The sequence below is a fragment of the Amphiprion ocellaris genome, chromosome 9, assembly GCF_022539595.1.
Source record: "Amphiprion ocellaris isolate individual 3 ecotype Okinawa chromosome 9, ASM2253959v1, whole genome shotgun sequence".
Classification (NCBI taxonomy): Eukaryota; Metazoa; Chordata; class Actinopteri; family Pomacentridae; genus Amphiprion; species Amphiprion ocellaris.
In genome coordinates, this window is record NC_072774.1 from 16,969,071 (window position 1) to 16,984,069 (window position 14,999).

At 40.0% G+C, this 14,999-nt stretch overlaps 1 protein-coding gene across 2 annotated transcripts in view; it reads left to right on the plus strand.

Annotated features, from left to right (window-relative positions):
* Positions 1 to 374: 374 nt before the first annotated feature.
* The window catches only part of prdm1a (PR domain containing 1a, with ZNF domain), a 25,814-nt gene continuing 11,189 nt past the window's right edge, over positions 375 to 14,999 (plus strand). Inside the window, exons 1-3 of one of the 2 annotated variants that reach the window (XM_035948815.2) lie at positions 375 to 483; positions 4,865 to 4,942; positions 14,284 to 14,619. In XM_035948815.2, the coding sequence (XP_035804708.1) occupies positions 472 to 483; positions 4,865 to 4,942; positions 14,284 to 14,619 (426 nt within the window). In that variant the 5' untranslated portion in view covers positions 375 to 471. Of the gene's footprint in view, positions 484 to 4,864; positions 4,943 to 10,799; positions 11,019 to 14,283; positions 14,620 to 14,999 lie in introns of those variants that run through there. The other variant, XM_023271696.3, reaches the window with a different exon arrangement.

A 14,999-nucleotide genomic window follows, 5' to 3' on the forward strand; every position in this document is an offset into this window, starting at 1 on the left:
AGAGATGTGGGGGATGAAAGGGGCCTGGAGAGAGAAGACGGGAAGAAAAAAAGTGTTCAAAAAGGAAGGAAGATAAAGGAAGGAAGAAAGAAAGACAGATGGATGTGTAACAGGAAGAAGGGAATAAGTGGAAGGAGAGAAAGAAGGGTGGAAAAGAGCTAGGAATGAAATTGAAAAAGCAGGTTGGAAACATCAAGGAAGAGATGAAAGACACAATGTGATAAGGGGGGAGAAAAGTGGGGGGAGGATGGAAGGAGGATAAAAAAAGAGGGGAGTAAGGGGGGGGAGGGAGGGGTTAAGTCAGGCTGCTTGTTGTGAGTGGAAAAGGAAACTGGAAAGACAAACACAAAGTAACACTTAGCTCCTTCTGGATCCTCACACTCAGAGAGGAGTCCTGATGTTATAGGAATATTGTAGAAGAATCCGTACGAACCCTGGTAGAGCAGAAAACACAGGAGGATCGCTGTTGGGATGCAGGAACAGGTGAGACCCGGCGGGAGGTCTGGGAGGGGGGAGGGAGAGGCGTGCGTAACGGCGCTATTTCTCTGTCACTTTATTATCACTTCTAGGACGCTTTTAATACGGTATTCTTTACCAGATAAGACTAGTAATTCTGAATTTATAGCAGCTTTCACTTATATGTTCAAACTGATGAATACATGCCGATTAAATGTCTTTAAATATGATCAAATCCGACTTTCCGTGAAGGTATTATGTTATGGCTGTAATGATGGAGATTTTGCGCAACCTCACGTCGTGCGTTTGGATGCTGTTATGTAATATTATTCCTGTGCTATCATTGGTATACGACCAGTCTGAATGCATTAGACATTTTTCTTGCCATAATTACATACCATATTATAGCTGCCATAGTTCTAAAGTTGAACTGGAATGAACAAAGTGGACTATTTTCCCTCATAACTGTGCGCCTAAAGGCTTGGACTTTTTTTCCATTACGTTTACAGGAGTGTCTTATGCTTTCTTTTCATACATTCAGGAAGTTTGATCTCAACGTTTTCATATTTCTTCTTCAAGAATTCTTCGTACAGATTCTGTTAGAGAGAGCCTTAATGGATGGATGCCTGATTAAAAGGATGAATAATTTAATGAATGAATTGTCACTAAGTGTACTTTTTACTGCTAAAAACATTCTTTATTTAGTAAAGTAAGCGTTTAAAATGTCCCATAGTGGAAAGAGGAAGCTGCACAATATTCAGACAAAACAATATCAAATGACTAACTTAATATCCATACTCTAATTTGATTATTTTACATTTCATTTTCTAGTACCTTTAAAATCTTCTCATTTAACCTGGAGCTTCTTTACATTTACATTTTTGAAAAAATATACAGGAATGATAGAAATATAGCTGGAAGTCTGAAATAAATGTCAGTTAATTTCTAACTTTTATTACTAAAAAAATTGCATCACAATTTGCACACATTGTAAGTGCGCATGGTGTGTCTTTCCTCAGCTGTACTGATAAATAGGTTCAAAACCAGATTGTTCCCCATGCAATCCCTGACAGTTTCTCAGAAAATGCAAATGCTGACTGGTAAATAACTAGCAATAAAGGTATAAGCACAGACATGTAAATGAATGTAAGAGTGTCTATATGCGTATTATAGTGACACAAATAAAGACAGAAGCTTTATAAGCTCAATATGAATTCAATTTTAAAGAAAAACAGACATTCTGGATTCACCTTTTGGATTATTAAGAATAATTTAGGAATGTAATAGTGATACAGTGGAAGATAAAAACACCACAAACAAGAATGAGGTCACTATTAATTCGATTTTGTCAACCGCAGACACACTGTGAGTCTTTATGTATAATAGTTGCACTAGAGTGGTTTGACTTCAGGCTTGTTATAATGGAAACTACCAGGACGGGGGGTAATGTGACATCAGGCATGTGTACGTGTGTGTGTGTGTGTGTGTGTGTGTGTGTGTGTGTGTGTGTGTGTTATCTCCATGCTGCTGTTTCATGCTGTGACTCACCGCACGTTTCCGCTGTTTACTGGAATATTGCTGGAACATGTTTATGTCCTCAAGTTTTTAATGGCTACCTGAGAGTGAGTGCGGGAAGCATCTGAGTCCCCGTTTTTTCCTTACTAAAGTGCTTTATAAAAGTTGATTTATTTTTGTTTCTTACAAAGAGTTGTTCAGTTTTTCTCAGGACTGACGCTCGCTGTTGGCCGAAAGTGACGTACACAGCAGTGAAACAGGCTCACATGACTGGACTGCGCAGTGCTCAGTCCGGAAAATGAACAAATAGCAATCAGAGGTTACTGTAAGTTCTGTGAACTTATCAAAGTCAGTGCACAACTTTTTTGTGTGTGTGTGTGTGTATGTCTTCGGTTATTTATTGTATTCAGATATATCAATATCATTCATTCCAGATGTTGGATTGTAAATGTGTTCGGATTGAAAAACTCTTCATCGGTTTCTTATCAGAGATATCTAACTAGAAGAAGAAAAAAGTCAAATAAATTTAAACCTTGCAATGTTTAGTGAGTTGCGTTTTACCATTACATAACAAACAAAGTCTAATAGAGTGCAGTTAAACTGTTCTAAAATGTATGGGTTGTTCAGATAGAATAAGATAATAAAGTAAAGCTCAATTCACTATACTGGAGAAGCTGAATGGTATGTTTGCAACATTTCAGAGGAAAACAGCTATCTTAGCTTCCTCTAAAGCTAAAAAAATGGCTGCTAGACTGTGTAGTTGCTGAATCTATTCACAAAATGCTAATCCAAGCTGTTTCTTGAAAAACAACAGCCACAAAAAGTGATTTCAAGACTAAAGGTATGAAGTGCGACTAGGCAGATGATCTCAGGAGATCTCCAACAGGAAACCAATACCTGGACCTAAACCTGCGCAACTCAGGGTCTGTCTGCTCCTCATCGAACCAGACCACCTGGCATCTGGTTTGGAATCATTCAAAAATAGTTCACCAGAATGTGTTTCTGAAAAAACTGAGGGTGAGAAATACGACATGCCACCGCTGAATCTGTCTTCATTTTAGATGAGCAATGATTAGCCTATTGGGAGTTTTTCAAGTTCAGATTTTCATAAATTTCCCAGTGAATGGAAAGCATGGAATTATGGATCCTGTGGGCACGTACCGTCAGATGTTGATAATGGTATTTTGTAGCTTTAAAAAGTGACAGGCTGACTGTTTCCTCATGGGTCCAGTCATCTCCTTAAATGAGAGTGGTGTCAGTCTTGTTTTCTTGTCTGATCATAAAGCAAATAAGCGTATGCCCTCAACTATTCCGTTAAATTGTGGTTATGACTTGATCAAGAGGCCTCAGCATCGTACGAAACCCCAAACTACAAGACACGCAAAGGTAGTACAGACTACAGCAGTAGAAATGACATTCATATATGACTAATTTGGAACAGCAGGTGCTATTTGAAGATTATTAAACTTTGTGTGGCTGAATCTAGTTATTGGAAGCGCCAGTTTACAAAAAAATGTAGGAAAATTTTCTAATTAGGTCTAATTCACAGAGTCACCCTATATCAATGTCATGTATGCTAACATTGCTGCACAGGAGGTACTTGAAATGGATTTTAGTATCAGACCTGATGGCAGTGTGTGGATGAGTGTGTTAAGTTGCGTCTTAATGAAGAGTGTGTTTGCTTGCGTGCCGAGGACACCATGATTAGCTAGAGACACTGAAGGGTGAGGGGGGGAGTTAATGTGGAGGGTGACTGTCTGGTTTGGGTATTGCTCAAGTTTACCCTTGGCATTTCTGCTACAGCCATCTGTTGAGAGTGTCAAGATGAACCCATCTGTGTTCTGTGTGTGTGTGTGTGTGTGTGTGTGTGTGTGTGTGCACAGCAGGGGTGGATTGGCAAGATTAGGGGAGTTGGCTACCACAAAACCCCCCTCCTCCCACCCCGATGCACCTCCACCCCTTCTTTTTGAGGTCCTCGACCTGACGCATGCCACGCTTTGTTGGCCATCCCGCACACACACACCACACACACACACACACACACGCACACGCACACACATGCACACACACGGCTGAAGGGATCATGGTTGCCTCTAACCTGCCTAATTCTCCCTAATGGCTTCTCTATTCAGGGATTAACTCCCTAAATCCACACACACACACACACACACACACACACACACACACACACACACACACACACACACACACACACACAGAGGGTCCAACATGCACTGCCCTCCAGTGTAACCGTCACGGTAACACACAGCCTCACACACACACAAAGGAAGTGGACAATAGCTGATCTCTTCACAGTGAATTGACGAGGCATCAAATGGCCTGTGGGCTGCAATTAAAATGTTTGGGACTCGGGATGACTGGAGGGGAGAAGGAGGAAGGGGGGAAGATGGGAAGGCAGGAGAAGAAAGAGGAGGAGGGAAAGGAGGAAAGTGTTTAACCCTCTGGAGAACTTTATCAGGGTGAATTCTCTCTCGATTGTGTTTCCTTCTATGGGGCTTTCTCTTTGGGCATCTGGGCAATCATGTTTGCTTGTTTTATTGGTCCAGTCAGTTTCCCAATCCAAGGAATGCCATGTTTTTTTTTCTCCAGAATTGAAAGATAGAACAGTTTCCCGACTGTAACAAGAAAACAAACAGCTCCCTGCTGAATCACTTAAAACGAAACTGCTGCAGTTGATTCATTAGAATGACAAAGCGGCTCCACATCTCCAAAAACCTTCACAAACATAATGGAAAATAGAAGAGTCGAGCTTGATTTGTTCCAAAGCTCCTGGTCAGCTTTGACCTGAGTTCACATGTTAAGCAGCGACACTGTTAACACATATATGTCACACTGAGAGACTGTTTTTGTGTTTTCACTGTTATCAAACCAGGTCGTCTCGCTGAGATCCGGATCGGTTATTCAAGAGAGACTGAAGAACAAAAACGTCCAGAGAAAAGGATTCATACAGGTCAGTGTCTTGTTACAACAGCATTCACTGCTTAAACAAGCTCAAACATTATGGAATATGAAGGGAATATATCTCTGAATTGGCAAGAAAGTCAAATTTTAAGGCATAAACACATGAATTACAGTCACTGCTACTATTTCTACCAGTTTAGAAGGCATGAAAAGATGGTTAAGTTGAATGGTTGGGCGTAAAAAAGGACGGAAACACTGGAAACGGGCCTTTATGTTCTGCATCTACTGTGTTATTGGGCTTTAGCTACTAAAACTGGAGGAAATCTTGTGTTAAATAATACATACCTAAATGTTAGCTTTGCAGCAGCTCTGTGGGGATAGGTGTTTCATTCTGATGGTCAAATTCAAGTTAGTGGTAATAGTTTGGTGTGGCAGAATTTGAGTTTTTCTTGATGAACTAAAACCACCAGACATCACTGCTGGACCTCCCTAATGCTCTTGTGGCTGAATGGGAGCAAATCATTCCCTGAAGAGTTAGAGGAATGTTTGCGTGTCCACATACTTTTGCTCATACACTGTAAGGAAGCTGCCAGATCTTGACTGCTGTAAATGTGCACACACAAACTGCCTCCCTCGGAAGGAATGTGAGGTGTTAATCCCACCTGTAGCCCCTTAAGCCCCTTCACCCATCTCCATCCTCTTTCTCTTTTTCACTCTCCTTTCTCCTCTTCATGTTTTCAAAAGCTCTCACAGATGGCAGATGTCAGGAGAACTCTCTGACTTTAACTCCCAAGCGTAGTAGAAAGTTTATGTAAGGATAAAAGTGTGTGTCCTCACACTCTTGCGTGCGTGTGTGTGTGTGTGTGTGTGTGTGTGTGTGTGTGTGTGTGTGTGTGTGTGTGTGTGTGTGTGTGTGTGTGTGTGTGTGTGTGTGTGTGTGATAGAGGCCCTGTGTTAAACTAACAGAGACCCAGGAGGTCTTCTGGCTCTCCTTTGTCCCTCCTTTCTGTCTCCTGCAGGCATGCAAGCAAGGCCACTGCATTAACAAAAAGACACATTTCAGTGTGACTTTAGAGCTGTTTGTGTGTGGGGTAAAAAAAAAAATAAATAAATAAAACTACCTTTACAGACACTCCACCCCACCTACTGCAGATACCCCGACAAAGAGTGAAGGAAACAGGCTTTGGTGTGGTGAATAGAAAACACAGTGATGATTTTTATGTGAATGTTTATCTTTAACCAAGGACCATAAATGTGGCTATTTTATGGTGATAGTTACATTTGTGGTGAAACATAATGCTACTGCAAAACATTCATAGACACATTTTCGTTTCAGGTCATATGTCTGTGCAAACTAAAGGAACACTTCACCTACTTTAAATAGTCATTCCATGCATGCATAAAAATGGTTGTAATAAAGTTTGTTGCTCCACATAAAACAGACTTTCTGTACTTTTCATTTGAATGATCAGTATAATGGGTGTGATATAAATGCACCCAAAAAGGGCAGTAGTGTCACATAGAATCTGTGCTAAGTTACACATTGATAAAAGTGATAGGAAAGTGTTTAAAACATAAGGTTGTAGATATGCATCCTTCTCCATTAATCTGATAGCCTCAAAATGAGCAATCTTTTCTGTAAAAGTCACAACAGTAATTTCACTAGGGAAGACCTAGTGTCATTTTCAATGTGGCACAAATCTGGACTACATGCTGTGTGATGTGATGTGATTTTTTCCTTATTTTAGCACAAATATTGGTCAAAAAATATCACAGAGACCAGAAAATGCACAGTTTGCAAGCAAAATCATGGAACACCTTTCCTATATTGCGAACTGAAGCGTGCATAAAAGTAAAATGTTACTGTGATAAAGACAGAACCGGTCAGATTAATGAGAAACCAGGTTTTGACAAAATGCTAACAGGAGCTGAAGTTTGTTAAATTGTTTGTTATATCCTCATGTTGAATCCTGAACTTCATCCCAGGTACTTTGACATTTTAATTTAATGTTTCTATAAAGTAGATTGTTACCACAGTGAACAGAATTTTCTGTGTTTAGGAAATCCTAAATAAAATGGACTATTAGTTATTTAGATGGTTTGATAAGCTTGCTGTTCGTTTGTGTGAACATGAATGTAAAAGTGACCTCATCACCTTAACAGACAGGTGAATTCAGTGATGTTACATATCCCATTTTTGAAGTGTATGCTGGTTTATAGCAAACTGGTTTTTTCTATCTTTCAGTCTTGACAGGGGGTAGTGGTGAGCGTTTGATGCTTAAGAGACAGCCTATGAAAACTACCATGACTTTGTTGGGATTTGCCACAATAGAAATGCTTCAGATTTTTTTTTTAATGAGAAGTTTTTAACAGAGTTTGAGGATTTCTTATTCTGAATACAAGCTTTTTGGGGTAACAACAAGAAAATCTTGACGAACATCTAAATGCTGTGCTAACATTTACGTGTCCTGTCACCTTACAACACACTCTAACCCACGACTGTTATATAACTACTAAAGATTTGTCACAACAGTTGGTTATTCATATTGACTCATTAAACTGAACTAACCCATCTGAAAACACTGTCATTGTCCAGCATCACGTCACCCAAAAAGTATTTGTGTGTGCAAAATCGTTGCACATGAATTTACCATAATTTGTTTATATATTTCATACGCAGTAAGTCAGTTAGTTACCAGAACCTTTTTTTTTTTAAAAGGAGACACATTTTTCCTGTTTAATATCAGTCTCTTTAGCGTCTCTCGCAGTGCTCTCTCTGTATGTCTCTGGTTGTTTTGCACAGGGAGGAATTGCTTAGTTGTAAAGCATCAACATGTCCGACAGCTGTGGGACAGATCTGCAGCTGTGTGTGTGTGTGTGTGTGTGTGTGTGTGTGTGTGTGTGTGTGTGTGTGTGTGTGTGTGTGTGTGTGTGTGTGTGTGTGTGTTTCGGGGTCGTCCGTTGGCAGGAAGCAGTAGGCAGCGAGTGATGTGGTCAGACCCTCTGTCACCAGAGAGAGAGAGAGAGAGAGAGAGGTCCGGTCTCTCTCTCTCTCTCTCTCTCTCTCTCTCCTCGTCTTCTTCCTGTTGCTTGTTTTCTTTTCCTGATCATCATTCTTCATTAGAGGAAGAAAAAATAACACACAAACAGATGACGGCTCATTTAGTCCTCTGAAGGCTCATACTGATGATTGTCAGACTGGTACTGATACGATGTACAAAGACTTGATTTCTCTCAGTTTTCTGCAGTTTTCACGTCAACAAAATGGGACATAAATTATTAATATGCAGCTTTTTTTGTCAGAATTTGTCTCAAATGACTGCTGCAGTCTGTGTTTTGGGGTTAAGAGTCAGAGGAGGACAGATAAAGTATGTGTATATTTATGTGTATGCATTTTTCATCTGTTTTTATTCTCCTCATTTCATGGTCAGCACAGAATGAATCTAATGCATCCCGTCTTTTATGTCAAACTTGATTACCAAACTTGCTTTTTTAATTAATTGATTGAATGTGCTCCACACATTAATCATGCTGTAAGTGCATAACTTTAATATTGTTTTTCAATTTTCTCGATTTTTCTGTCAAATATGATTTAATTCACTCATTTCCTTTTGTTCCAGTTTTACATTTAATTTTCAATTTTTAAACTTATTTTGATTCATTTCCTCTGTCTTTCTTGCATTACTATTTCTTTCTCTTTTGGAGTTCTAATTTTCTTTTCGATGTAGCTTCCATTCTCACGCTGACCTTTTCCAATCTCTTGTTATCTGGTAGGAAAAAAAAGCTCTCAAAGCACTCAAGAAAATGCCAAAAGAGGAACAGTGGCTTCTCCTGAAATTATTTATTTTATAAGAGAGGCTTCAAGAGGGGAAAAGGCAAAGAGAAAAGTGATGGGGAAAAAAGCAAAGCGAGAGGTCAGTGTGGAAAATCATTTTTGTAAATAAAATGTGGAAATCAAAGGGAAAGGAGAGAGAAGGGGGACGAGGAGGGAGGCGAGTGAGTAGGAGGTAAATTGAGGGAGTCAGGGGGACAATTAGATGGGAATTTCCAGTGTTAGTGAGAGAGTGAGCTTTTGTTATAACAGGGTGAGTGAGAGCGCTGACATTTTTTTTTGCATGCTACTGAACTGATAGCTGAGAATGAGATATATAAAGAGAGAGTAAAAAAAAGAAGACTAGGAAAGGAGGAGAACTAAGCTTTTACTGGCAGAAAGCCAGTTCCAGACACACAAGATGGTCTCAAGGTCCTGATTACTGTAGATGAAAATTCTGACTAAAGTCTGATGAGGTCAAGATATATTAAGAAATTCTTTGTAAAATTTCCAACATGGTTAAATGCATAGCATATGTAGCTCGACTAATTAAGAACACAATTCTGTGACAGAGCCAGTTTGAACTTGCAGAGGACATTTTTTTATATATATATATATATATATATATATATATATATATATATAGAGAGAGAGAGAGAGAGAGAGAGAGAGAGAGAGAGAGAGAGAGAGAGACATTTTCATCAAACACTTTCAGTATTGACCAAAGAAGGAAAACAGAAAAACAACCCTTGTACAAGACATTTATGTTTCCAGTGCCAGCTTCAAGGACATTATATCACTAAATAAAGGCTTTAAATAAAGCATATGTACATGTAGGAGTTCAAATAGCTTCATTCAGTGCTTATTTTACAATAGGTAGCAGAATTATCAATATAGTAGATGAAGAAACTGGACAATATTCTAACTCTAGTGCAATCAGACCTCCTTGAATGTGACTGAAGGGCAACTTCGCTTTGGTTAAATGTAACCGCAGTCTTTCCCTCAACTTTCTTAACTCTACCATATGTTAACTATCGGTAATTTTCCATAACCACAACGTGTTTTTGATAAAATCTGCTGCAGAATTGTGCAACATTCTGGTGTGGTGATCGGTCTTTACAGGAATAAGGAGGCAATAGTTTTTCCCACTCAAGATGGTCAGTGATTTAAGGTTCGGCTGCAAAAGAAGCTTTAAAATCCATTAATGAAGTAGCCAGAGAGAGAGAGAACAGGAAACTCTGTAACTGTCCTGATGTACTGGGGATTCTGCACACATTTTGTTTTATTTTTTCCTTAAATGAAACCTGATTGTGATTCAGTTTTGCTCTTTTTCTTTAACCCTCTGCTTTTCCTCTGTAAAAGCTTTAGCAACGTACGTGAATTTGCACGAGCCAATTATGCAACCTGGAATTTATATTTGGAGCTTTAATTCAGGCATTTTAAAGGAGCGATAGTAAAACAAAAAAATAAGAGAGATGCATAGAGGGTGAGAAGCCATATGAACGAGAGTAAGAGAGAAAGGGTGAGAGACATAGACAATAACAGAGAGAGTGTACTCCTAAGTTCCTTTACAAAGGCAATAAGAGCAGATCAGTCCTGCCCCCTAGAGGTGGTGTGTGTCCATGTGTGTGTGTCCGTGTGTGTGTGTTTGTGTGTGTTTTCCTGGGGAAGAGAGGGACATCCTGTGATAGTGACTCAATTCTTCCCCCCAACACACCATCATGCACGCACACACGCACACATATGTTGTTGTTGTTGACGCGTTTAAAGCTGCTAAAAGACATTTCCCAACACACACATATTGTCTCTTTCACACACACGCTACCGTCATGATTACTGTAAGAAATCTTTATTCTAACGCAGAAAAAAGTTGTCAGTGCTTTTGTGTGTGAGTGTGTGTGTGTGTGTGTGTGTCTGTGTGTGTGTAGCTCGTGGCCTCAGGTGAAAGCTGCTGCTTCCTCGCAAAGAGTGTGTGTGTGTAGGAGGAGGAGGGAGGCGGGGCCAGGGGAGGAGTAAGGGGCGTGGCTTACAAAGAGGGAGGGGGAGAGAGAGAGGACTAAGTAAGAGAGATGTTTGATTTTGTCAGACATTTGAACAGGACACCAAGTGGATCAGACACTCCAGAACATACACACACTTTGGTGGCGTGCACACACACACACACACACACACACAGACACAATCTGACCAGTGTGGAGTATCAGCAGTCGGAGCAGGAAGGACAGAAGGGGGAGAACTGCACCTGTCCTCACACACATATTCAGAGAGGATCCTACCGGTCGTCCCTATGTGTGGATGGGACCAAAGTTACACGGTAAGAAAGGAGCAGCTCCTCACACCTTCTGACTTTTTAAAATTTTAACCACAAACATAAATCTCAGGATGAGAAGAAAATCAACAGTTTTGTTTAAGATTTTTAAACAATCTGATTTGATCTTTTATGTTTCTTTCTGACTTTATATTTTTTAATTCATTATGGAGATTGCATTCAAACTTAAACTGTGAGAACCGACGGCAAATCAAAATCAAACTTCAAGACAATTTTGGAATCTTTTCTTACTTTGAAGGTTGATTTAAATCTGATTTTTTGACTTTTTCCAGATTTTTGACACTTTTTTAATTCATGTCTTGACAAGATTTTTCTTCAAGTGCTGCTGCTGGAGAGTTTGTCACTTGTATTGATTCTTTTTAACTGCCCCTTTAGGGTATTTTCTAATTCTCAGCATGTGTTTTAACGCTTTTTTTTTTTTGCCTACTTTACCACATTACTTTTTAGTTGGTTAACAGAAACAATTGAATAACTTGTACTTTCTCACTAAAGTTTCCCCACATCACTGGAGAGGAGTGCAATTTCTTCTTTCAATGTCTGCCGGATTTGTTTAACTTAAATTACTCTAACTTTTTAATTAGTGTATTTTGTAGGAGCTGTCTGACTGTGTGCAGACTTTTATATTTTCAGTTGCTCTAATTGCACAAGAGGTTGATTGTTTCTTGGTTCTGGGTTTCACTATTAGTTTTCGATGTTGCAGCTGTTATGCAAAGAGGATTCTGCTGGGAGCTGAAATATTGAGAACAATTTTTCCATATCTGATCACTTTTTAATGTGCTTCATTTAAATAGCAAATGGAGCAGAAACTGTTGTTCTCTCTGTGAAACGGTGCAGCCGCTGTCTGGGAGAACTTACTTCTCACTGGAAATATCAGCTTTACAAGTCAAATAGTGGATTTCGTGGTTTTGTGGGATTTGAATGTCATTTTTGATGATTTGCTTTGTTGTAGTATGATGAGCCTCACTGTTTAACTCAAGACACAGACTTGTTTTAAGCTTTGTAGTTGTAGCTTTTTGTTAATGATTCAGGTTTTGGGTACCGTTTTTGTCTTGTAAGTCAAGAACAAGAAAGTTAGTTTGTTTGATTTGCAAAAGCTCAGCAAGCATCACAGTTGCTGGCAATGATGTTTTTGATATTATTTGACTCCTGAAAGAGATTTTATTGTTAAAAAAATGCATTCTTTTAAATTACTTCTTGCACTGAGTAGAGTTGGTTGGGGTTTTATCTCTGTGTGTCATTTCATCATCTTTGCGCTGCTGTTTAGAGAAAAAGTCGTCAGCTGTGACTGGAGCCAGTTGGATGTGAAATAATTTTCTTTCTTGCGGCTTTAGAAGAATTTGCAGAGCCAAGTGTGGTCATTGAAGATGTGCTGCTTTCTTCTTGTCTGCGTGGGACAAGCAGCATGTTTGTCCCTGTGTGGATATCTGCCTGTGTGTGTGTGTGTGTGTGTGTGTGTGTGTGTGTGTGTGTGTGTGTGTGTGGGATTGTCTTGGGTGGGATCGTGTTTGAAGTTTTGTTTGCGCTGCCGTGGCCCCCCAAATGGAAAAGTTTTGACGCTCCCTTCCTCATCACTCCCACCTACTCCCCCCATCCATTACCAACACACACACACACACACACACACAAGCACACACACACACACACACACACACACGCTGGGAGTTGGGATGATTTGCCGGTTCCGCTGCAGTGCCACTCTGCTTCCAATTTTAGCTTCATTGAGACACAGACAGCATTTCCTTCCTCTGTCTTCAACCCCAGGGAGAGACGGGGAGGAGGTGGGGAGTATAAAGAGGGAAGAAACACGGGAAATATCACATTTTTGTGGAAAATTTCCCTTGAACATGGTGGCTGTCTGATTTGCACGGCCTCAGAATAAAAATTAGTCAAATACAAAATACAGGACGAAAAGTCTAAATAGGAAATACGGAAACTTTGTTTGCTTCAGTGAGGAAAACGGATGAAAAAAAGGTCAAGATGAGAAATTTGTCCTAAAAAAATTGCTAAAATACACTTTCTGCATTAAAACAAGAAGTTAATTTACGAAACAACATAATCACAAGTGGATTTGGTTGAAAATATGCAGCTGCTAAAGTAAATATTCTTGCATTTAAATGATTGATTGTCGGAATAAGTTCCAGTTTCATCCAATAAAAACACAAATTCTTCTTATAATTAAGGCTTTGCATAATCATTTTGTTTTATCACTCTATGCGAGACACATGTTGACCTCCACTATCAGTTCCTCTTCTTTCTCGTGTTTGATCACAGGCTCCTATCTCAGCCTGACTCATTTTAATTTTCACCTTGTGGTTTTCTAATGATTTAAAGAGAAGAAAGACAAATGAGAAATCCGTCAATTCCATTAATGTTTAAGCCAAAAACCACAAACAGATTATCACCTCTGTTACGAGAGAGAAGAAGGGTTGTTTGAGGTGTTTGATATGATTTTGACCAAATCAAACTGATGAAAAACATTAACAGGAAACAGGATTACAGTGTGTTTGACGTTTCAGACTGTTCTCATTATCATGTTTGAGATTTCTACTGGATGTGAATGAATGAGGAAGGGAATGAATGAATGCAGGTTTTATCTCCTAATTGTTTCTCAAATTAGTTAACATTTAGTCTAAATAGTTGACAAGCAGTTTCCTGTCTTTTCCTTAGTGTGCATGTACGTGTGTGTGTGTGTGTGTGTGTGTGTGTCTGTATGTATATGTGTGTGTGAGACAGTAGTGTTAGTCTGACCCCCCTTCATTACTGAGTCACCACACATAATAATCACAGCTCTTCCTCTCCCGCTTTTGTCTTTCCTCATCCCTTCATTGCTCCATTTTTATCTTCTTTTGTCCGATTTCTTTCTTCTTTTTCTTTGCTATCTTTCTCCTCCCACTCTGTCTTTCCACCACTCTATCTGTGCTTTTTTTTCCATCTCTCTCTTTATCTTTTCTCTGTTTGACTTCCATGGTTCTTCTTGCCTTCTTTCTGACTTGGGTATTTTCTTATAAGTCTATCTTTTCTTCTCTTTCTTTCCTCACTCTTGTTTCCTACCTCTTTCCTCCAGTTCCTCTTTATTTCTTGGTTACTTTCTTTCTGTAAAAATCTTTCCTTGTGAATTTCAGCAGTGATGTTGCTGCATTTTTTCTTAGCTTTCACTGATGGAAAAGTACAGGTAAAGGAGATCAGAAATGCAAGAAAACTCATATTTCTCCCTCTTTCTCTCTATTTCCTGTCTTTGTGTCCCAACCAGGCGACCTCTCATAGCTCGGCCATGTTGACCAGTGAGGGGGCGCACACCATGGAGCAGGACGACACGCACCACAGAGCCAAGATAGCCTCCACCGCCACCAGCACGGGTTCGGATGGAGCCGAGACCATGACAGACACTGACGTGGACATGGAGATGGATATGGAAGAGGCAGACATGACACAATGGACGGAGACGGAGTTCGAGGAGAAGTGCACGTACATCGTCAAAGACACGGCGTGGGAGGCGGGGCCAGACGGTGATGCCATGATGACGACCAGAGCTGAAGCGTCTCTGCCGCGAAACCTGGCCTTCAAACACCTGGCTGGCAGCAAGGAGGTCAGACGCACACACAGACACACACTTGGCAGACAGTCTAACTTTCTCCTCAATTTTTCGTACACATTCAGGCAGAGAAAGCCATCTGTAAGTGCACACAAACGTGACTCAGACGTAGGTCATGTAATGAAGAGGGGCTCATGTCTCGCTGTAAAGCTTCACACACATATATGGAGGAATTTGTGTGGGCGTGGGAAACGCCAGAAGCAGAATTTAAACACATGCACAGTGCAGTTTAACCAACTTTTATCCATCTAGGAAAAGCCATTCATCATCTGAGGAAACGATGATGGCTCAGTCCCAAGTGCTGTGTGTCATATTCCATACGACTCCTCATTAAAGTGCCTGAAATACCCAACACAGCAGGCAGGGGGCGCAGT